The 15,158-nt window shown below is 38.9% G+C and overlaps 1 protein-coding gene across 3 annotated transcripts in view; it reads left to right on the top strand.

Annotated features, from left to right (window-relative positions):
- Positions 1 to 15,158, top strand: part of MDM4 (MDM4 regulator of p53) — a 39,909-nt gene that overhangs the window by 22,978 nt on the left and 1,773 nt on the right. The window contains exons 4-10 of one of the 3 annotated variants that reach the window (XM_032422224.1): positions 85 to 218; positions 1,464 to 1,519; positions 5,647 to 5,714; positions 6,446 to 6,545; positions 8,710 to 8,870; positions 10,536 to 10,685; positions 12,786 to 12,866. In XM_032422224.1, coding sequence (XP_032278115.1) covers positions 85 to 218; positions 1,464 to 1,519; positions 5,647 to 5,714; positions 6,446 to 6,545; positions 8,710 to 8,870; positions 10,536 to 10,685; positions 12,786 to 12,866 — 750 coding nt within the window. Of the gene's footprint in view, positions 1 to 84; positions 219 to 1,463; positions 1,520 to 5,646; positions 5,715 to 6,445; positions 6,546 to 8,709; positions 8,871 to 10,535; positions 10,686 to 12,785; positions 14,406 to 15,158 lie in introns of those variants that run through there. The other 2 variants (XM_032422225.1, XR_004301560.1) reach the window with 2 other exon arrangements.

The raw sequence follows: 15,158 nt of genomic DNA, 5'->3' as shown, positions 1-15,158 counted from the left end.
TAACTTCCCTTACCTTACCATAATTAATTTGTGTTCTTTGGAGCTGTTGGACAGACCTCTTTATACCGTTTTATTGCCCTGCAGGTCATGCACTATCTAGGCCAGTATATAATGGTGAAGCAGCTTTATGATCAGCAGGAGCAGCATATGGTGTATTGTGGTGGAGATCTTTTGGGAGAACTACTAGGACGTCAGAGCTTCTCCGTGAAAGATCCAAGGTAAGAAGAGTGAGGGGTTGTTTATCTTTTTGGGTGCTTATATCTAACCACTCAGTCTCCATAGGATATTAATGGTTATTTATTCCTTTAGTCAATCAATATTTAAGGACCTACATATGTCAGGTAACCTTTGAGGCCCTGAGAACGTGTTAGTGAGCAACAATCTCGGATTCTGCGGAGCTTAAAGAGCAGTGAGACAGTAGATGCTCTTCCCCATCTTAATCAGGCTATCACACCAGCACATGGTAAAATTATACTGTGGGTGTTACAGACAAGAGGTACATGAAGCTGTGTTGGGGGTGGGATTTAGGGTCTTAGGGGTCAAGGTACAGTTCTTGAGGAAGCGCTATTTGAGCTGAGAGCTGCAGGATAGTGAGGAGAGAGAGGCGCTCTAGGAGAGTGTTGGAGAGCTTCTGGCAGATTGAATATCATGTGCAAAGGCCTGGGTAGGAGGAGCTTGATGTGGCTAGGTTAGAATTTTGTGAAGCAGCTGTTACAGAGAGGAAGAGTGAGCTGATTAGAGAAATGTAGCATTGCTGGGCAGTTTGAGGTCGAATGATGGGCTTCATAAGAATCACAGCAGAGAGGCGCCTGGGTGGCTCAGTCGGTTGGGCGTCTGCCTTCAGCTCAGGTCATGATCTCAGAGTCCTGGGATTGAGCCGGACATCAGGCTCCCTGCTGTTCAGGGAGTCTGCTTCTCCCTCTTCCCCTAACCCCACTCATTCTCTCTCTTAAAAAAAAAGGAAAAAAAGAATCACAGTAGAGCTTCTCTGACCTGTTGTGTGACTTTCTCCAGCTGCGTGGGGTGTATATGGTTGTTACAGAGTCAAAAGCTAATTAGTAATTGAGAAGCCAATGTTTTCTTTCTATAGCTTTGTGATGACTGTTTCTTCTGAGCTCATTTGGTCTTACTTTGGTAAGACTACCTTCCACCCCTTCCTCAATTAAAATTGTAAAACTTAATTCCTAGTGGGAAGGAATGGTCTCCAAAGGAAATCTTGTGTTACTGTTAGCTAATTAAACAAAATGTAAATTAATTAGTTTCTTAATGGGGGCAGAGTAACACAAGCACTTGGACATGAATATCTTGACATTTAAATAATTAGAAACAAACCTATTCTGGGGAAAACATTCTGCTTCTCCATGTGTTATAGAGAAAGTTGGAAAATCACGTATCAGATAGACATGTAACATTTTAATGGAAAACCATGAGGTTATTAATATATATTTTTTTCTCTCTGACAGCCCTCTCTATGATATGCTAAGAAAGAATCTTGTCACTCTAGCCTCTGCCACTACAGGTACGTCACATCCTGTTTCTTCAGACTGTATCACAGCTTTGAGCTAAAGGGGGCAAATGATGGGAAAACAAGGAGGATCAAGATGGAAATGAAATGCTGTGTTGGCATGATTGGGAGGGATACCTGTCATACAGAATGTTACCGGGATGTTAACTTTTCACTGTGAAGAATTTCAAATATACTGAAAATAGATTAGTATAATGCCCATCTCTTAGACTTAATAATTGTTAACATTTTGCCACATTTGCTTCATCTGGACATACTTTTTTTTTTTCTTAATTTTATTATTTTTTTTTAATCTGGACATACTTTTAAAATCTCTAACAGATAAAGACCTTTTTCCTTTAAACATAACTTACACTAATTAGCTTTTGACTCTATAACAACCATGTGTCATTCTTACACCCAACAAAATTAATAATAATAAAGTAAATAATAACTCCATAATACTATCCAATAGCCAGTGTGTATATAGTTGACCCCCAGTCATCCCAGAAATGTCTTTTACATTTGGCTTGTTGAAATCAAGATCCAGACAAAGTCCACACATTGCATTTGGTTGATATGTCTCTAAGCATCTTTATAAAACAATCCTCCTTTTATTTTTATGTCATTTATTTGTTGAAGAAATGAATCATTTGTCCTATAGAATTTCCCAAATTCTAGAGGTTGCAGATTATATTCTTGTGATGTTGTTTAATGTGTTTGTCTATTTCTTCTATTTTCGGTAAGCTAGTAATGCTTGAGTAGTTTCAAGTTTAAGTTTTTTGCTGAGAAGGTGTCATAGGTGGTGCTTTGTACATCTGTTCCATCACATCCGAGTTATGTAAGGTCCACTTGTCCCTCTTTCAGTGATGTTGATTCCATGGGCTCATGTGGTGTTCCTCTGATCCATCTGTTGTCAGGGTCCCCCAAGAACCTTTCACCTAATGGTTTTAGCTTTTTGTTATATGAATGCCAATTTGTCCTAACACCCTTTGCTTGATTCCATATATTTTAAATACTGCCTTTTGAGTTTATTAGGTAGGTGCAGGAAGCAGGCTGCTTTGGGATCTGAAGTATGATGTGTTAGAGATCAATCAACTGGATATAACTTAAATGTAACCCTGTCTTTTACTCATTTCCAAATAATGGAACTTTTTTTTTTTCTCCATTCCTCCGTGAAGCCCTTTTGTGAGCTTCAAATTAGATTTTAGGTAACCTTATCCTTTATTTTTATTTTTTTAAAGATTTTATTTATTTATTTGACAGAGAGAGACACAGCGAGAGAGGGAACACAAGCAGGGGGAGTGGGAGGGGGAGAAGTGGGCTTCCCGCTGAGCAGGGAGCCCGATGTGGGGCTCGATCCCAGGACCCTGGGATCATGACCTGAGCCGAAAGCAGACACTTAACGACTGAGCCACCCAGGCACCCCTAACCTTATCCTTTAAAGAAAGCCCAAGTTTGTAATTCTTTCAGATTGGTTATCTTTTAATAGTTTAGTGAAACAAATAATTGAAAAGAATCCATTCCTAATAAAGATTTATGATTTAACGTGAGAGCAGAGAGACTGCTTTTGTATTGAAATGTGATTTTGAACTTACATTGAATTTTGGAGCCTGTTGACTTCATTGAGCCATTTGTCCACTTTGCCCACTTCACCCAGCTGTAAATTTCTGTTGAGTGGGAAGGACTTGCAAATAATATGGTGCTTTATTGAAATTCAGTCACTTGTGAAATAGTAGGGCTTTCCTGGGATACTCACTGCAGGCTTGAAATACACAGAGGATTTTATATTTGCTGATCTGCTCTTTCAGTAGCATTTGTTTTCTGATTGATCTGTTCTGTGGATAACTCCAGTGGATGTAATTCTCACTTTTCCTCTCTCTCTCTCGCACTTGCAGCATTTAACATGCCATCTATTAAAATGAACAGTTTGATAACATTTCAGTTGATCCTCACAATAACCCCGTGAGGAAGGGCTGGAGATGATGAAACGGAGGAGTTTTTTGTTTTGTTTTGTTTTTGTTTTTGTTTTTAATAGAATGAGTGATTTGTCTAAGATTAGTTGCCACTGATAATTGATAGAACAGATATTTCTGACTGACTGGTTCTTGCTCTTTTCATTCTACTACACATTGATGTCATAACAGAATTTGCCCCAATTTTTTTGAACACATTTTTCTCTCTGAACATTAAATCTTTAAAACATTTTGTTTGTTCTTAAACTTGTCACTTTGAAATAATTTTAGTTACAAAAAAGTAGTAAAAGTATAATAAAGAGTTCCAAGTATTCTTTACCCAGATTCCCCAAATGGTAACTAACATCCTATATAACCGTAGTACAATATTCAAAACCAGAATATTGCCTCGAAGTAATTATGATTGTCTGCTCTTGACTTGCACTGGTGCCTGTAGTTGGTTATCTCTGTTGATCTGAATAAATTGGGTTGCATGTGTTTTATTTAAAAGGACAAATGAGAAAAATGTTTTCTATGTCATCTGTTGTACACCTTTGCAAGTGAGTTAAACCTTTTATTTTGATGGTTGAGAAAGTATCATTGTTTAAAGTAAAGGTGGTTGTTTAGGAATCATTTGTCCACATCTTCACATGTATACCAACAAAATGAAATGTATATGACAAACTTTATTTTACAATTCCTTTGTACATTGTGGTTTTCCCAGATAATTTTTTTGCTTCTAAATGTTTTATTTATTTTTTTAAAGATCTTATTTATTTATCTGAGAGAGTGAGAGAGAGAGAGAGCTTGCGCGCACGAGTGGGGGTAGGGGCAGGAGGAGAGGGAGAAGCAGATTCTCCGCTGAGCAGGGAGCCTGACGTGGGGCTCAGTCCTAGGACCTTGAGATCATGTCCTGAGCTGAAGGCAGATGCCCAATGGACTGAGCCACCCAGGCGCCCCTACTTCTAAATGTTTTAACCTAAGGAAGATAGTAAGGTGTTAGAACTATAAATGACAGTAAGCAAGTTGCTTTATTAAAGAAATGCTTTATCTGCATCGTCTCATTAGTTGATCTTTGAAGATCACTGCGGTCAGAAAATGCTGTCTCTTAAACTTCTCAGTATTCTCCATTTACCTATAAAAATGCTTGTAGAAGTCATGCTCTTTATAATTACAATTTTGAAATTGTTTGCTTTGTGCAAAACAACTGAATTATCAGACCAGTTGTAGGATCCGTATTCTTTTCTCTGGCAGTCTTTATTATGTGAGGATGAGGTTTTCCTTAAGTGTCTTATCTCTGGACCTGATAGTAGTTAATGAACCCAACCCTTGGTACACTTATTTGGGAACATTTCAGTTACATATAACCTCATATAATGAGCAGTCTAGGTTACTAAATTCTCTGCAGTTTGTTGTTTTCCTATAGCTCAGTTTTCATCTTCTGTTCTGCTTGAAAAGTTTCCAAGTCCTCAAAATACATTTCTCTCAGACTATCTAAGAATTTCTCTCAGGTTATTGTTTTCTTTGCTTTTCATTGGCTTTGAGAAAAACTTTATCTGCTCTCCCTTCCTTCTTAGGAAATGTTTATAGTAACTGGGAAAAATAAAACTTGTTAATTAAAAACAACTACTCTATATTCAGGTTATGGGAGTTTAAGCCAGGAAATCATCATTGACACTTTAGAATATAAGTTTCCATGAGGTGCTATTGTGTGATGAAGGAAGTGGGGAAAATTCCAGATTTTCAGATTTCATAACCCTGTATAACTTTAACAGTTGAAAATAAAAATTAAAGGCCAAACTTTTTTTGCTGTTGTTTACAAGTTAGGCAGATTGAATAATAAAAAACCTGTGGGAAGAGATAATAAAAGATACTCTTCATTATTTCTTGGTTGGAATCACTTTCATATTAAAATTTGAAAGTTTGCCATGAACATTTTTTAGTTATTTTTCATTTTCTCCCAGATTACATTTTGGTAATACATTTTGAATATAGCCTGTCATGGTCCTTGCCATTTTTATCAGTTTTGATTTTTCCCTTTTGGATGAGAGCCTTGTCCAGCCAACACGGAGAAGTACATTTTTAGGGAGCAAACCTGGCTCCAGGGTTGTTTGCTGAGGTCCTTTTTATGTGGAAAGAATGGTTATTACCAGGGAAGGTTTTCCTTTTGTTTTACTTGCTATCCAGATGCCGCTCAGACTCTCGCTCTCGCACAGGATCACAGTATGGATATTCCAAGTCAAGACCAACTGAAGGTAAAATCACCACACGGTGACTTCTTTTGTTGTACAGAGTGGCCCCTTCTCTGTACCTATGGATCTTGGACTCCCAAGACCTTTCTCTGAATGTGGTACGAATTTAGTAAGAAAGGTTCTTGGGAGTTCACAGACCAGGGACAGAGTGAAACTTCTCTGTTCTGCCCATAACAGAGTTCCAGTCTCTGAATCTTTCTTTGGGATGTAGCACTTCTGATCTTCAGTTCCTCCAGTTGCATTTTCTTTGGGGTTTGTGTATGCCTGTGTGTGTGATGGTGTATGTATATAGGTGTTTGAGAAAACTGCTTTATTAGATTTTAACAGGCTTTTTGCAATTAAGTTCATGTCAGGCCATTCTTAAATCTTCTCCAGACCTGGGAAAACTTTATGATCATCTTGGTATATGCTGAGGGTTTCACATGTTTTCTGAATTATGCCTAATTTTGTAGTATAGAGGCTTTACATTGATAGCCTGTTTTTAACAGTAGATTTTGGCCTTTTGTGCAGATATTTTTTCCCCCCCCAGGTTTGGGATTCTCTTAGCTCTGCTCCCAGTGGGTTAAGGAGAGATGTTGCCTTTATTTGATGATTGTTGTGAACTTCAGAGATCTCTTTCTTGTGCGTAACCCATTGTGCCGCACACTAACTGGTGAGCCAGAATGGAACTGCTACATCCCCTGGTCTCAGTCATTTTTACTGCACTAATAGACATCTTTCCCTTTTTCTTTCAGCAAAGTGCAGAAGAAAGTTCCAGTTCCAGGAAAAGAACGGAAGAAGGCAATATTCCTACACTGCCTACCTCACAACATAAATGCAGAAATTCTAGAGAAGGTAAGTTTTGGATTAAGGCTATACATTTTTTTTTTTTTCTTTCTTTTGTTGATGACTTGTAGAAATGGCATTTATTCACATTAAGTACTGGCTGTAATTGAGACCATTCTGTAGACAACTCAAAAATAATACTGCACTTTCTTTGCATATGAAGTAGGAGGGGCATATGTCATACTTACTTCTCATTCTTTTCTAAAAACTTTTTCTTTACCCTAGTGACCATTGTTAACTTTGAAGAAGGTGGTAGTGCTCTTTTAGCAACCTGTGTTTACTGGGATGGAGCAAGACCTGTCCTTTGGCTAGCATGCTAATAGAAGATCGCTACAGATTTATCAATTTGCCACCTAGTAAATCACCTGCCTTGGCCTTTTAAATATTGACATACTTGTATATATTCAGTCTGGTTAGGATTTTTATTTTGATTTGTCTGCTTGAGGCAAAGGCTAATTTTTGTAGAGTTTTGAAGTTTGCAAAGATGATGCATACTTAGTCTGTCAGAGCCAAGAATGAGACCTCAGAAGCCTAGTAGTTCCTTTGCTCTTGGATGATAGTTCTCAGATCTTTGCCATCGATACTGGATATGCTATGGTCAGGTTAAATGAGTTAATCGATATTTTGAAAGTTCTCCCCAAGCTCTGCTTTATAAAGTATCTCCTAAATTTTTTTCTATACAGGTATATAAAATCATAAATTACTCAGGTATTTTATGGCATGAGAGTTTCTAGTTTCGGTACTGGCTCACACTTGGAGCAATGGCAGGTTAGACCTCTAGCAACATCTCAGAAAGTGATGCTGCTGTAATTGTCTTAAATGTTTAAAATTGAATCAGTTTATCATGCAACCGAATTTTGAGCTACCTAGTCACCTTGGAGTTTATTTCAGTCTGTATGGTATTAAATGTGTAATTTCTTCTTTAAATGCAGGTCCTTGCTTGTTTGCTACTCAGAAAGATAAGAATAGCCTATTCAAGAGACTGTATTTAGTTTGTGCTGTAAATTTTGAGAATAAAGAACTTAGTATTTTCAGGAAAGTGTGTAGGTAGAAAGGACAGACTTTGTATACATGGAAAGGATATTTCTGTTCCCTTTACAAGATGTTAGAGAGCTTGAAGAGACGAGGATAACTTTAATATGGCATCATCTCAGGAATTTGGGTTTCGATAATTGTAGTAATGAGTAAGTGAAAAGCTGAACTTTCCCCTGAACTTAATGGGCAGCGTTCAACGTAATTTGTAAGTAGATAAGGTAATCTTTTGTTCTGACAGGGACCCATTTATTGCAAGTTTTCAAGCACGTGTACCTCAACACATTTAAGCACCTGTGGTTGCTATTGGTGTGGCTGGTGCATTGGGAAGAGGTAGAGGAGAGTGAGGAAGTAGGGAAAGAGGATAGCACAACAAAAAAAGATTGGATGATGGGATGTTGTGGTAGCACCATACTTATGTTAGTAATCACCTTGAATGTCATTTGGATGTACAACACGAGATCTTTTACTTGGAATATGTGGTGCCTTCTTATGTTTTGGGTTTGCAATATTTCTAGATCTTAGATAACTCCAAAAGAGAGCCCATCGATCCAGAAAGGACATAGGTATAGATTTACTTAGACAGCCTAGAGTTCAGTGTTTTATAATGGTTGTTACCTATCCAAACATGAATTCGTGAGAAACATCCCTAAATACGTAGCAGCGAGACTGCCTTGACAACCTTGTGGATGCCCATTCGGTCCGGACTGCCTTGCTTCTGTCTTCAGGTTCGGCCGCTCTGCTGCCCCCATTTGCAGTTCATGGATCAGGCCATTATCGGGCATCATGTACTAGAGCAAGTCTTTTCTTCAGTTAATGCCGTGGTGTGAATGTTTAACATGGCAGTAAATAACCATTTCGAAATCCTCCTAGAACCATGTCATTGTTTGGATGTTTTCAGAGTTTAGATTGCTTGATAAATGATCATCTGCTTCTACTGTCGTTACTTGCTAATGAATGGGGCCTAAATTTGAGAGGAGGTCTGGGCTCTGTGACTGAGATATTTGATTTCTGTTTCTTTCATACTGGCTGTAGAAATTTCTTTTTACCTGTCTTATAAAGAGATTGTAATGTTACAAAGCGAGTTTTGATTCTTAGTGTTGTGTACATAGTTACTGTCCTTTCCATTTGACTGCTGTAGATGAAGACTTCATAAAAAACTTAACCCAAGATGAGACATCTAAGCTGGACCTTGGGTTTGAGGAGTGGGATGTAGCTGGGCTGCCTTGGTGGTTTTTAGGAAACCTGAGGAGCAACTATACACCTAGAAGTAATGGCTCGACTGATTTACAGACAAATCAGGTAAATGTCACATTTGAAGAGGAACTTTCTGGTTTTTTTTTTTTTTTTTGAAAGAGTAACATTCTTGGTTACTCTTGACCACACATTGCATTCTGTAAGAATTCTCATTCAGTGCTATGACTTTAAGTACCATCTGTGTGTGTCTGCTGCTCAAATCTGTATTCTGCAGCCCTGACCTCTTTTCTAAATGCCCAGCTTCTATATTCAGCTGCCTACTCCACACCTCCACTTAGATGATCTGACATTTAACATGTTCGAACCAGAGCTCTTGATTTTATTTTTAATTTTTTCTAAACATTCCTTTACGGCCTTTCCTTTTTCACAAATCTACCTTCTATCCAGTTATTCCAGCCAGATCTAAAGGGATAGCATTGATTTCTGTATCTGTCATATGCCACATGCAGGTTATCAGTTCTTTATCCAAAACATATCCAAAATCTTAACGACTTTTATTACTTCCGGTGTTATACTCTAATTCAAACCATAAGCATTCTGTTCCTTTATCTTATTTTATATTCTCTCTTGCACTTCTCACTTTGAAAAACTGTTATTTTGTTTATATATCTATTGCCTATTTACCCTTACTGAAATGAAAGTCCAGGGCTTTCACATTATTCATCACTTTATTCTCTTACCTAGTACCTAGAACAGTATCTGACACATAATAGGAATTCAGTGAGTATTTGCTCAGTAAATGAATGGATATAGAATAGTGGCAAAATAATACGTTTTCTCTTAGGAATAGTATAGAAAAGCATGTCATAAAATACCCATAGATGCGGGGGGCCTGGGTGGCTCTGTCGTTAAGCATCTGCCTTCGGTTCAGGTCATGATCCCAGGGTCCTGGGATTGAGCCCCGCATTGGGCTCCCTGCTCGTGTTCCCTCTCTCACTGTGTCTCTCTCTGTCAAATAAATAAATAAAATCTTAAAAAAAAAAAAATCCATAGATGAATGCAGAAAGAAGGTTATATTTAAAGTCATTTAGGAATTCAGAAAGAGTCAGGACAGAAGATTTGAGTTACCATCAGTATTTCTTATATTTCAATATACATTATTGTTTTTTTTAAAGATGTTATTTATTTATTTATTTGTTTGTTTAGAGAGAGCGAGAAGAGGGAGAGGGAGAGAGAGGTCTCAAGCAGACTCTGTGCTGAGTGCAGAGCCTGACATGGGGCTCGATCTCATGACCTTGAGATCATGACCTGAGCCAAAATCAAGAGTTGGATGCTTAATCGACTGAGCCACCCAGGTGCCTTTCAGTAAACATTATTGGCCATAAAGGAAATAATATATCACAGTTAATAGAATGTTTTCTAGGTTCTCAGAGTGTCACCTTTGGAAAGGAAATTTAGGGGAACGGGTTCTGTTTAGTTGAGCAACATGAGTCTTTAGCTTTTAAGCTTTTTGGTACTATTTCTCAGGTCTTATACCTGATTTACTGTTAAAATAGAAAATTCCTTGCCAGGCTCCCTATATCCATTCATTAGTTTATACATAGTTAGGTGCCAAGTAGTTATCTGTTGAATGAATAGATGTCCGCCGAAGAAAGGCTAGGTGTTTTTTGGAGGTATGTGAGGATATTGAGTTTGGGGTTCATTTCTGTTGGTTCAATGTCACCGATAAGCCTCTGACTACAAAAACTCACATCTGTTTTTTTCCATTAGGATATAGGTACTGCCATTGTTTCAGACACCACAGATGATTTGTGGTTTTTGAATGAGTCTGTATCAGAGCAGTTTGGTGTGGGAATAAAAGGTGAAGCTGCAGACACTGAACAAACAAGTGAAGAAGGAGGAAAAGTAAGAGACAAAAAGGTATGTTTGGAGAAATTTCACGTTGGTTGTATTTATGTGCACATAGTAGAATCTGTTCAGATCTGGTATCCTGACCCTTTGTACCACAGATGACTTACATAATCCCCCCTTTTACTTTTATTGTTTTCCTGTATCCGGTTTTCAGGTTCACATTAAGTTAACCAACACTATCTTAAAAATAGGATAGGACTGCATGGGTAAAACTCCTCCTTCCTTAGAAGCAAGAAGCTGCCCCTTCCTCCTTGTCTAATCTCTCACGGTGGAGTTTTTGCTTCTGGAGACCTTGCTTTGCTAACAAGGCAAAGTTCAAAGTGGCTGTGGCAGCCTGTAGGGAAAAAAATTCTTACTTCTTGGACATCTCAGTGTCTTCCACAGTCACTCATATCTAAATGGGAATAGACAGGTGAGTTCTTCTTACATAAGTTAGAGTCTAAATAAGGGGAAAGAAGAGAGAACTCTGAATACACACAGTGTGAGCACACTAAAAGTCATATAAGCATGTGCTCAAGTCTCAAAAGAGATTGGACAGCAGATCCAATGCCTGAGATTGACAAGATTCTCAGTAAACATCTATTGAGTAAGTATAACAAAACACAGATCTAAATAGGGTCATCTTTTTAATTTGAGGGATTTTCATAGTAATTTGGGTTCCTGAAGGATATTTTGATATGTTTATAGGCAGATCAACGCTTGGGTCCTGCTAGACTAGTTGTATGGGTGGCATTAGAAGGGACTCCAAGTGGCTGGAATGAAGACAAAGGTGACATTTGGAAACTTCCATTGAGAGAGATGGAACTTAAAATACTTGAACTTGTGTGAGAAAGTTGACATACTGAGGTTCCTATTTGTATCATAATTGATTTTATTCCATTCACTAGATCACAAAATAGGGTTTTAATTTTTAGAATTTTAAATTTCTGAATTAGAAAATTTAGAAGACACTTCCCACATTTCTTGACTTTCTGTTTCCTGGCCCACGGGCATGTTTTTTTTTTTTTTAAGATTTATTTATTTATTGGGGCACCTGAGTGGGTCAGTCATTAAGCGGCTGCCTTCGGCTCAGGTCATGATCCCCGGGGTCCTGGGATCGAGCCCCGCATCGGGTTCTTTGCTCGGCAGGAAGCCTGCTTCTCCCTCTCCCACTCCCCTCTGCTTGTGTTCTCTCTCTCACTATTTCTCTCTCTGTCAAATAAATAAATAAAATCTTTAAAAAAAAAAAAAAAGATTTATTTATTTATTTGAGAGAGAGCACAAGCGGGGTGAGGGGCAGAGGGAGAAGCAGACTCCCCGTCAAGCAAGGAGCCCGACGCGGGACTCGATCCCAGGACCCTGGGATCATGACCTGAGCTGAAGGCAGATGCTTAACTTACTGAGCCACCCAGGCGCCCCAATGGACATGTTTTTATGGGACAACCAGAGTATGACATAACTAGTTTTACTTTTGGATATGAAATTTACTTTTCATAAAATACTTTTCATTCTTCACATCTCAGTTCCTTATTTTACGTAGTGCCTTTCACTTCATTTTTTCATGCAGTCCTTATTCTTGTGAATGCCTGCATAAATTCTCAAGATAAAAAATTTCCACATTTAATGATTTGTAGCTTTTCTACTCTGCTACCGTTTATTTTCATTGAAGTCATACATATGGGTGCCCTCTTGTATTTGGTGAGCCTTCTGGGCACTTTTCAGTCCTTTCTTCTATTGAGCTGCCAACTGGGTGTGCACAGAGTCATGTAAGCCATTTTCTTTTTCTTTTCTTTTTTTTTTTAAAGATTTTATTTACTTTTTCAACAGAGAGAGACACAGCGAGAGAGGGCATACAAGCAGGGGGAGTGGGAGAGGGAGAAGCAGGCTTCCCGCGGAGCAGGGAGCCCGATTTGGGGCTCGATCCCAGGACTCTGGGATCATGACCTGAGCCGAAGGCAGACACTAAACAGCTGAGCCACCCAGGCACCCCAAGCCATTTTCTTTTCAAGTGCTAGTGATGGAGGCACAATTTGAGCTCTAAATTGAAGCTCTTCTGTCTTTTTTGCTCTCAGGTTATAGCCTCATCTAAACTAGGTGAACCTTACTAATGAGATGTCTTTGCCCTCGCAGGTGGTTGAAGTGGGAAAAAATGATGACCTTGAGGACTCTAAGTCCCTAAGTGATGATACTGATGTAGAAGTTACCTCCGAGGTATGAGTAGCTAGTAAAAAAGCTGTCTTGCACCACGTGCGTCTTCCAGTGTGAACGTTCCAGCAATGCACTTGTGTTGAAGAAGGCCATTTCCCCGGTTTCTATCTTGCTTTCCTTGGTGTTAAGACATATTGGCTTCTTTATATCTTATTAGAGGTTTTTATTGGGATTTGGAGAAGAGGAGGGTGAGTTGACCTAATCCTCTCCCCACCTTGAAAGGGGTGACTTAAATGCCTGTCTGTATGCCTTTCTCCCTGCTAACAAAATTCTTTGGACGTGATGCAGTGGATACACAGAGTTATTTAAAATAGTCCTATACTACTTTCCCCACTAAACAGCCCTCCATAATCCTAAAGATAGACCTGTAAGCTACCTAAAATTCTTTCTCAAGAATAGAGATCATATTTTCACTGCTTTCTTAAAAACAAACCAGTGGGAAATGGCTTAATCTCCACACAGGTTTACATTAATGGAGGGCTAGTAAATGAAGATGTAGTATTAAGCTATTGGGTATTAGGTGTGGATTTGTCACCAGATGTGACAACCGAGGTTTAGATTCAGACATACGCCTTGCCTTTCTCTTTTCATGCTAGTTCCCCATTTTCCTTTCAGCACTTCCCTTGGCTCACTTGCTGGGAAGGGTGGTGGGGGAAGGAGAAGGGAGGGGATTTTACAGTTTGCTGCTTGGGGATAGAAAAGTTGTAGGTTGTCTCTGGTGTTGATCCTCCCCCAACTCCCAGCCTGCCACTGTTGACCATTATGGTAATGCATTGTAAATTATCTGTGCGTAGCTAAGTAATAAAATGGAATATATTGGTCCATTAAGTGTTCTTGACGATAATACAAATAGCAGAGATAAGTGTTTCCATCTTAATCAGACTTCTGTGGCTACTTGGGCCCAGAAAACCTATTAAGCAAATAGATTGTATTTCATCAAATCAAAGATGCCATTTAATTTAATAAGCCCTATTTATGTACTACTAAAGAAAAAAAAATGATGCCAATTAGACTATGACACACCATCAGTTATGAATTCCAAGTCTTTATGAAGTGCCTTTGAGATTCTGTATAGCATGAAATAGATGAGATGAGATCTGTGATCTTAAACTGGCAAGAATGTTTTGACGCTGTCTAAGGACCACCAGTTTAACAAATGGTCGTGTCCCTGCCTCTTGGCCTAGGCAGTTGAGTTAGGCCTTCTAAACATGAAGTGTGCAGCCTTCATTCTGAAAGTAATCCAGTTTGCCTGTGTTAAATCACTGATCCTGTCAAAGCCAGGCAATTATCCACATTAAATACTCTTGACTTGTTCCAGGTAGCTACCTTTGCATTAAGTGAGGCATTTAAAATTCACTGAGCTCTAGTATCTCCTAATTTGAATATGGAGAAGTAGGGAAAAAGTTACCAGCATCCAAGGGCAAGAACATTCATTTTTCAGAGGGTAGGGTTTAGGCATACAACAGTTAGTGACCTCTGATCCTGAGAGCAGTGAGAGAGCATGAGTAATGTAGTAGTTTTCAAACCTCTTTTTTTTTTTTGGTAAAGATTTATTTATTTATTTGACGGAGAGCACAAGAAGGGGGAGCAACAGGCAGAAAGAGAGAGGGAGAAGCAGGCTTCCCGCTGAGCAGGGAGTCTGATGCGGGGCTCGATCCCAGGACCCTGGGATCATGACCTGAGCCGAAGGCAGACGCTTAACGACTGAGCCACCCAGGCTCCCCATTATTTTATTTTTTTTAAAGATTTTATTTATTTATTTGACAGAGAGAGACAGCGAGAGCAGGAACACAAGCAGGGGGAGTGGGAGAGGGAGAAGCAGGGAGCCCGATGCGGGGCTCGATCCCAGGACCCTGGGATCATGACCTGAGCCGAAGGCAGATGCTTAACGACTGAGCCACCCAGGCGCCCCCAAACCTCATTTTAATTTTAGCTTCCTTTTTGCCAAATTTTATAACATTTCTTAATTAGTGGGAAGGAAAGAAAGTGTTATCTTTTCTTCATTCTTTAGCCTCTTGCTCAATAAAAGAGTAAGTTGTACAATGAGAAATGAACTAAAAAAGAAGGCAGCAGGGAAAAGCAAGCAATGTAAATTCCACCCAGACTAGACAAAATGCCAGAATAATGAATTTAACTTTCTTAAAGATAGCTATATCAAATTTTGACTTGAAATGGCGATTTTGTCACTGTCACTGTAAAACTTCTCTAGACTTTCTTACATGTGGCTGTGGAATGTTCAGATGCGAGGCTAGACCACTGATGTGGAATGTCTGGACTCTCACTAGCTTGGTGAGA

This window comes from Phoca vitulina, unplaced genomic scaffold (genome assembly GCF_004348235.1).
Source record: "Phoca vitulina isolate PV1807 unplaced genomic scaffold, GSC_HSeal_1.0 scaffold26, whole genome shotgun sequence".
Classification (NCBI taxonomy): domain Eukaryota; kingdom Metazoa; phylum Chordata; class Mammalia; order Carnivora; family Phocidae; genus Phoca; species Phoca vitulina.
Note: the sequence above shows the minus strand (reverse complement) of the source record. Positions and strands in the feature narration are given on the sequence as shown.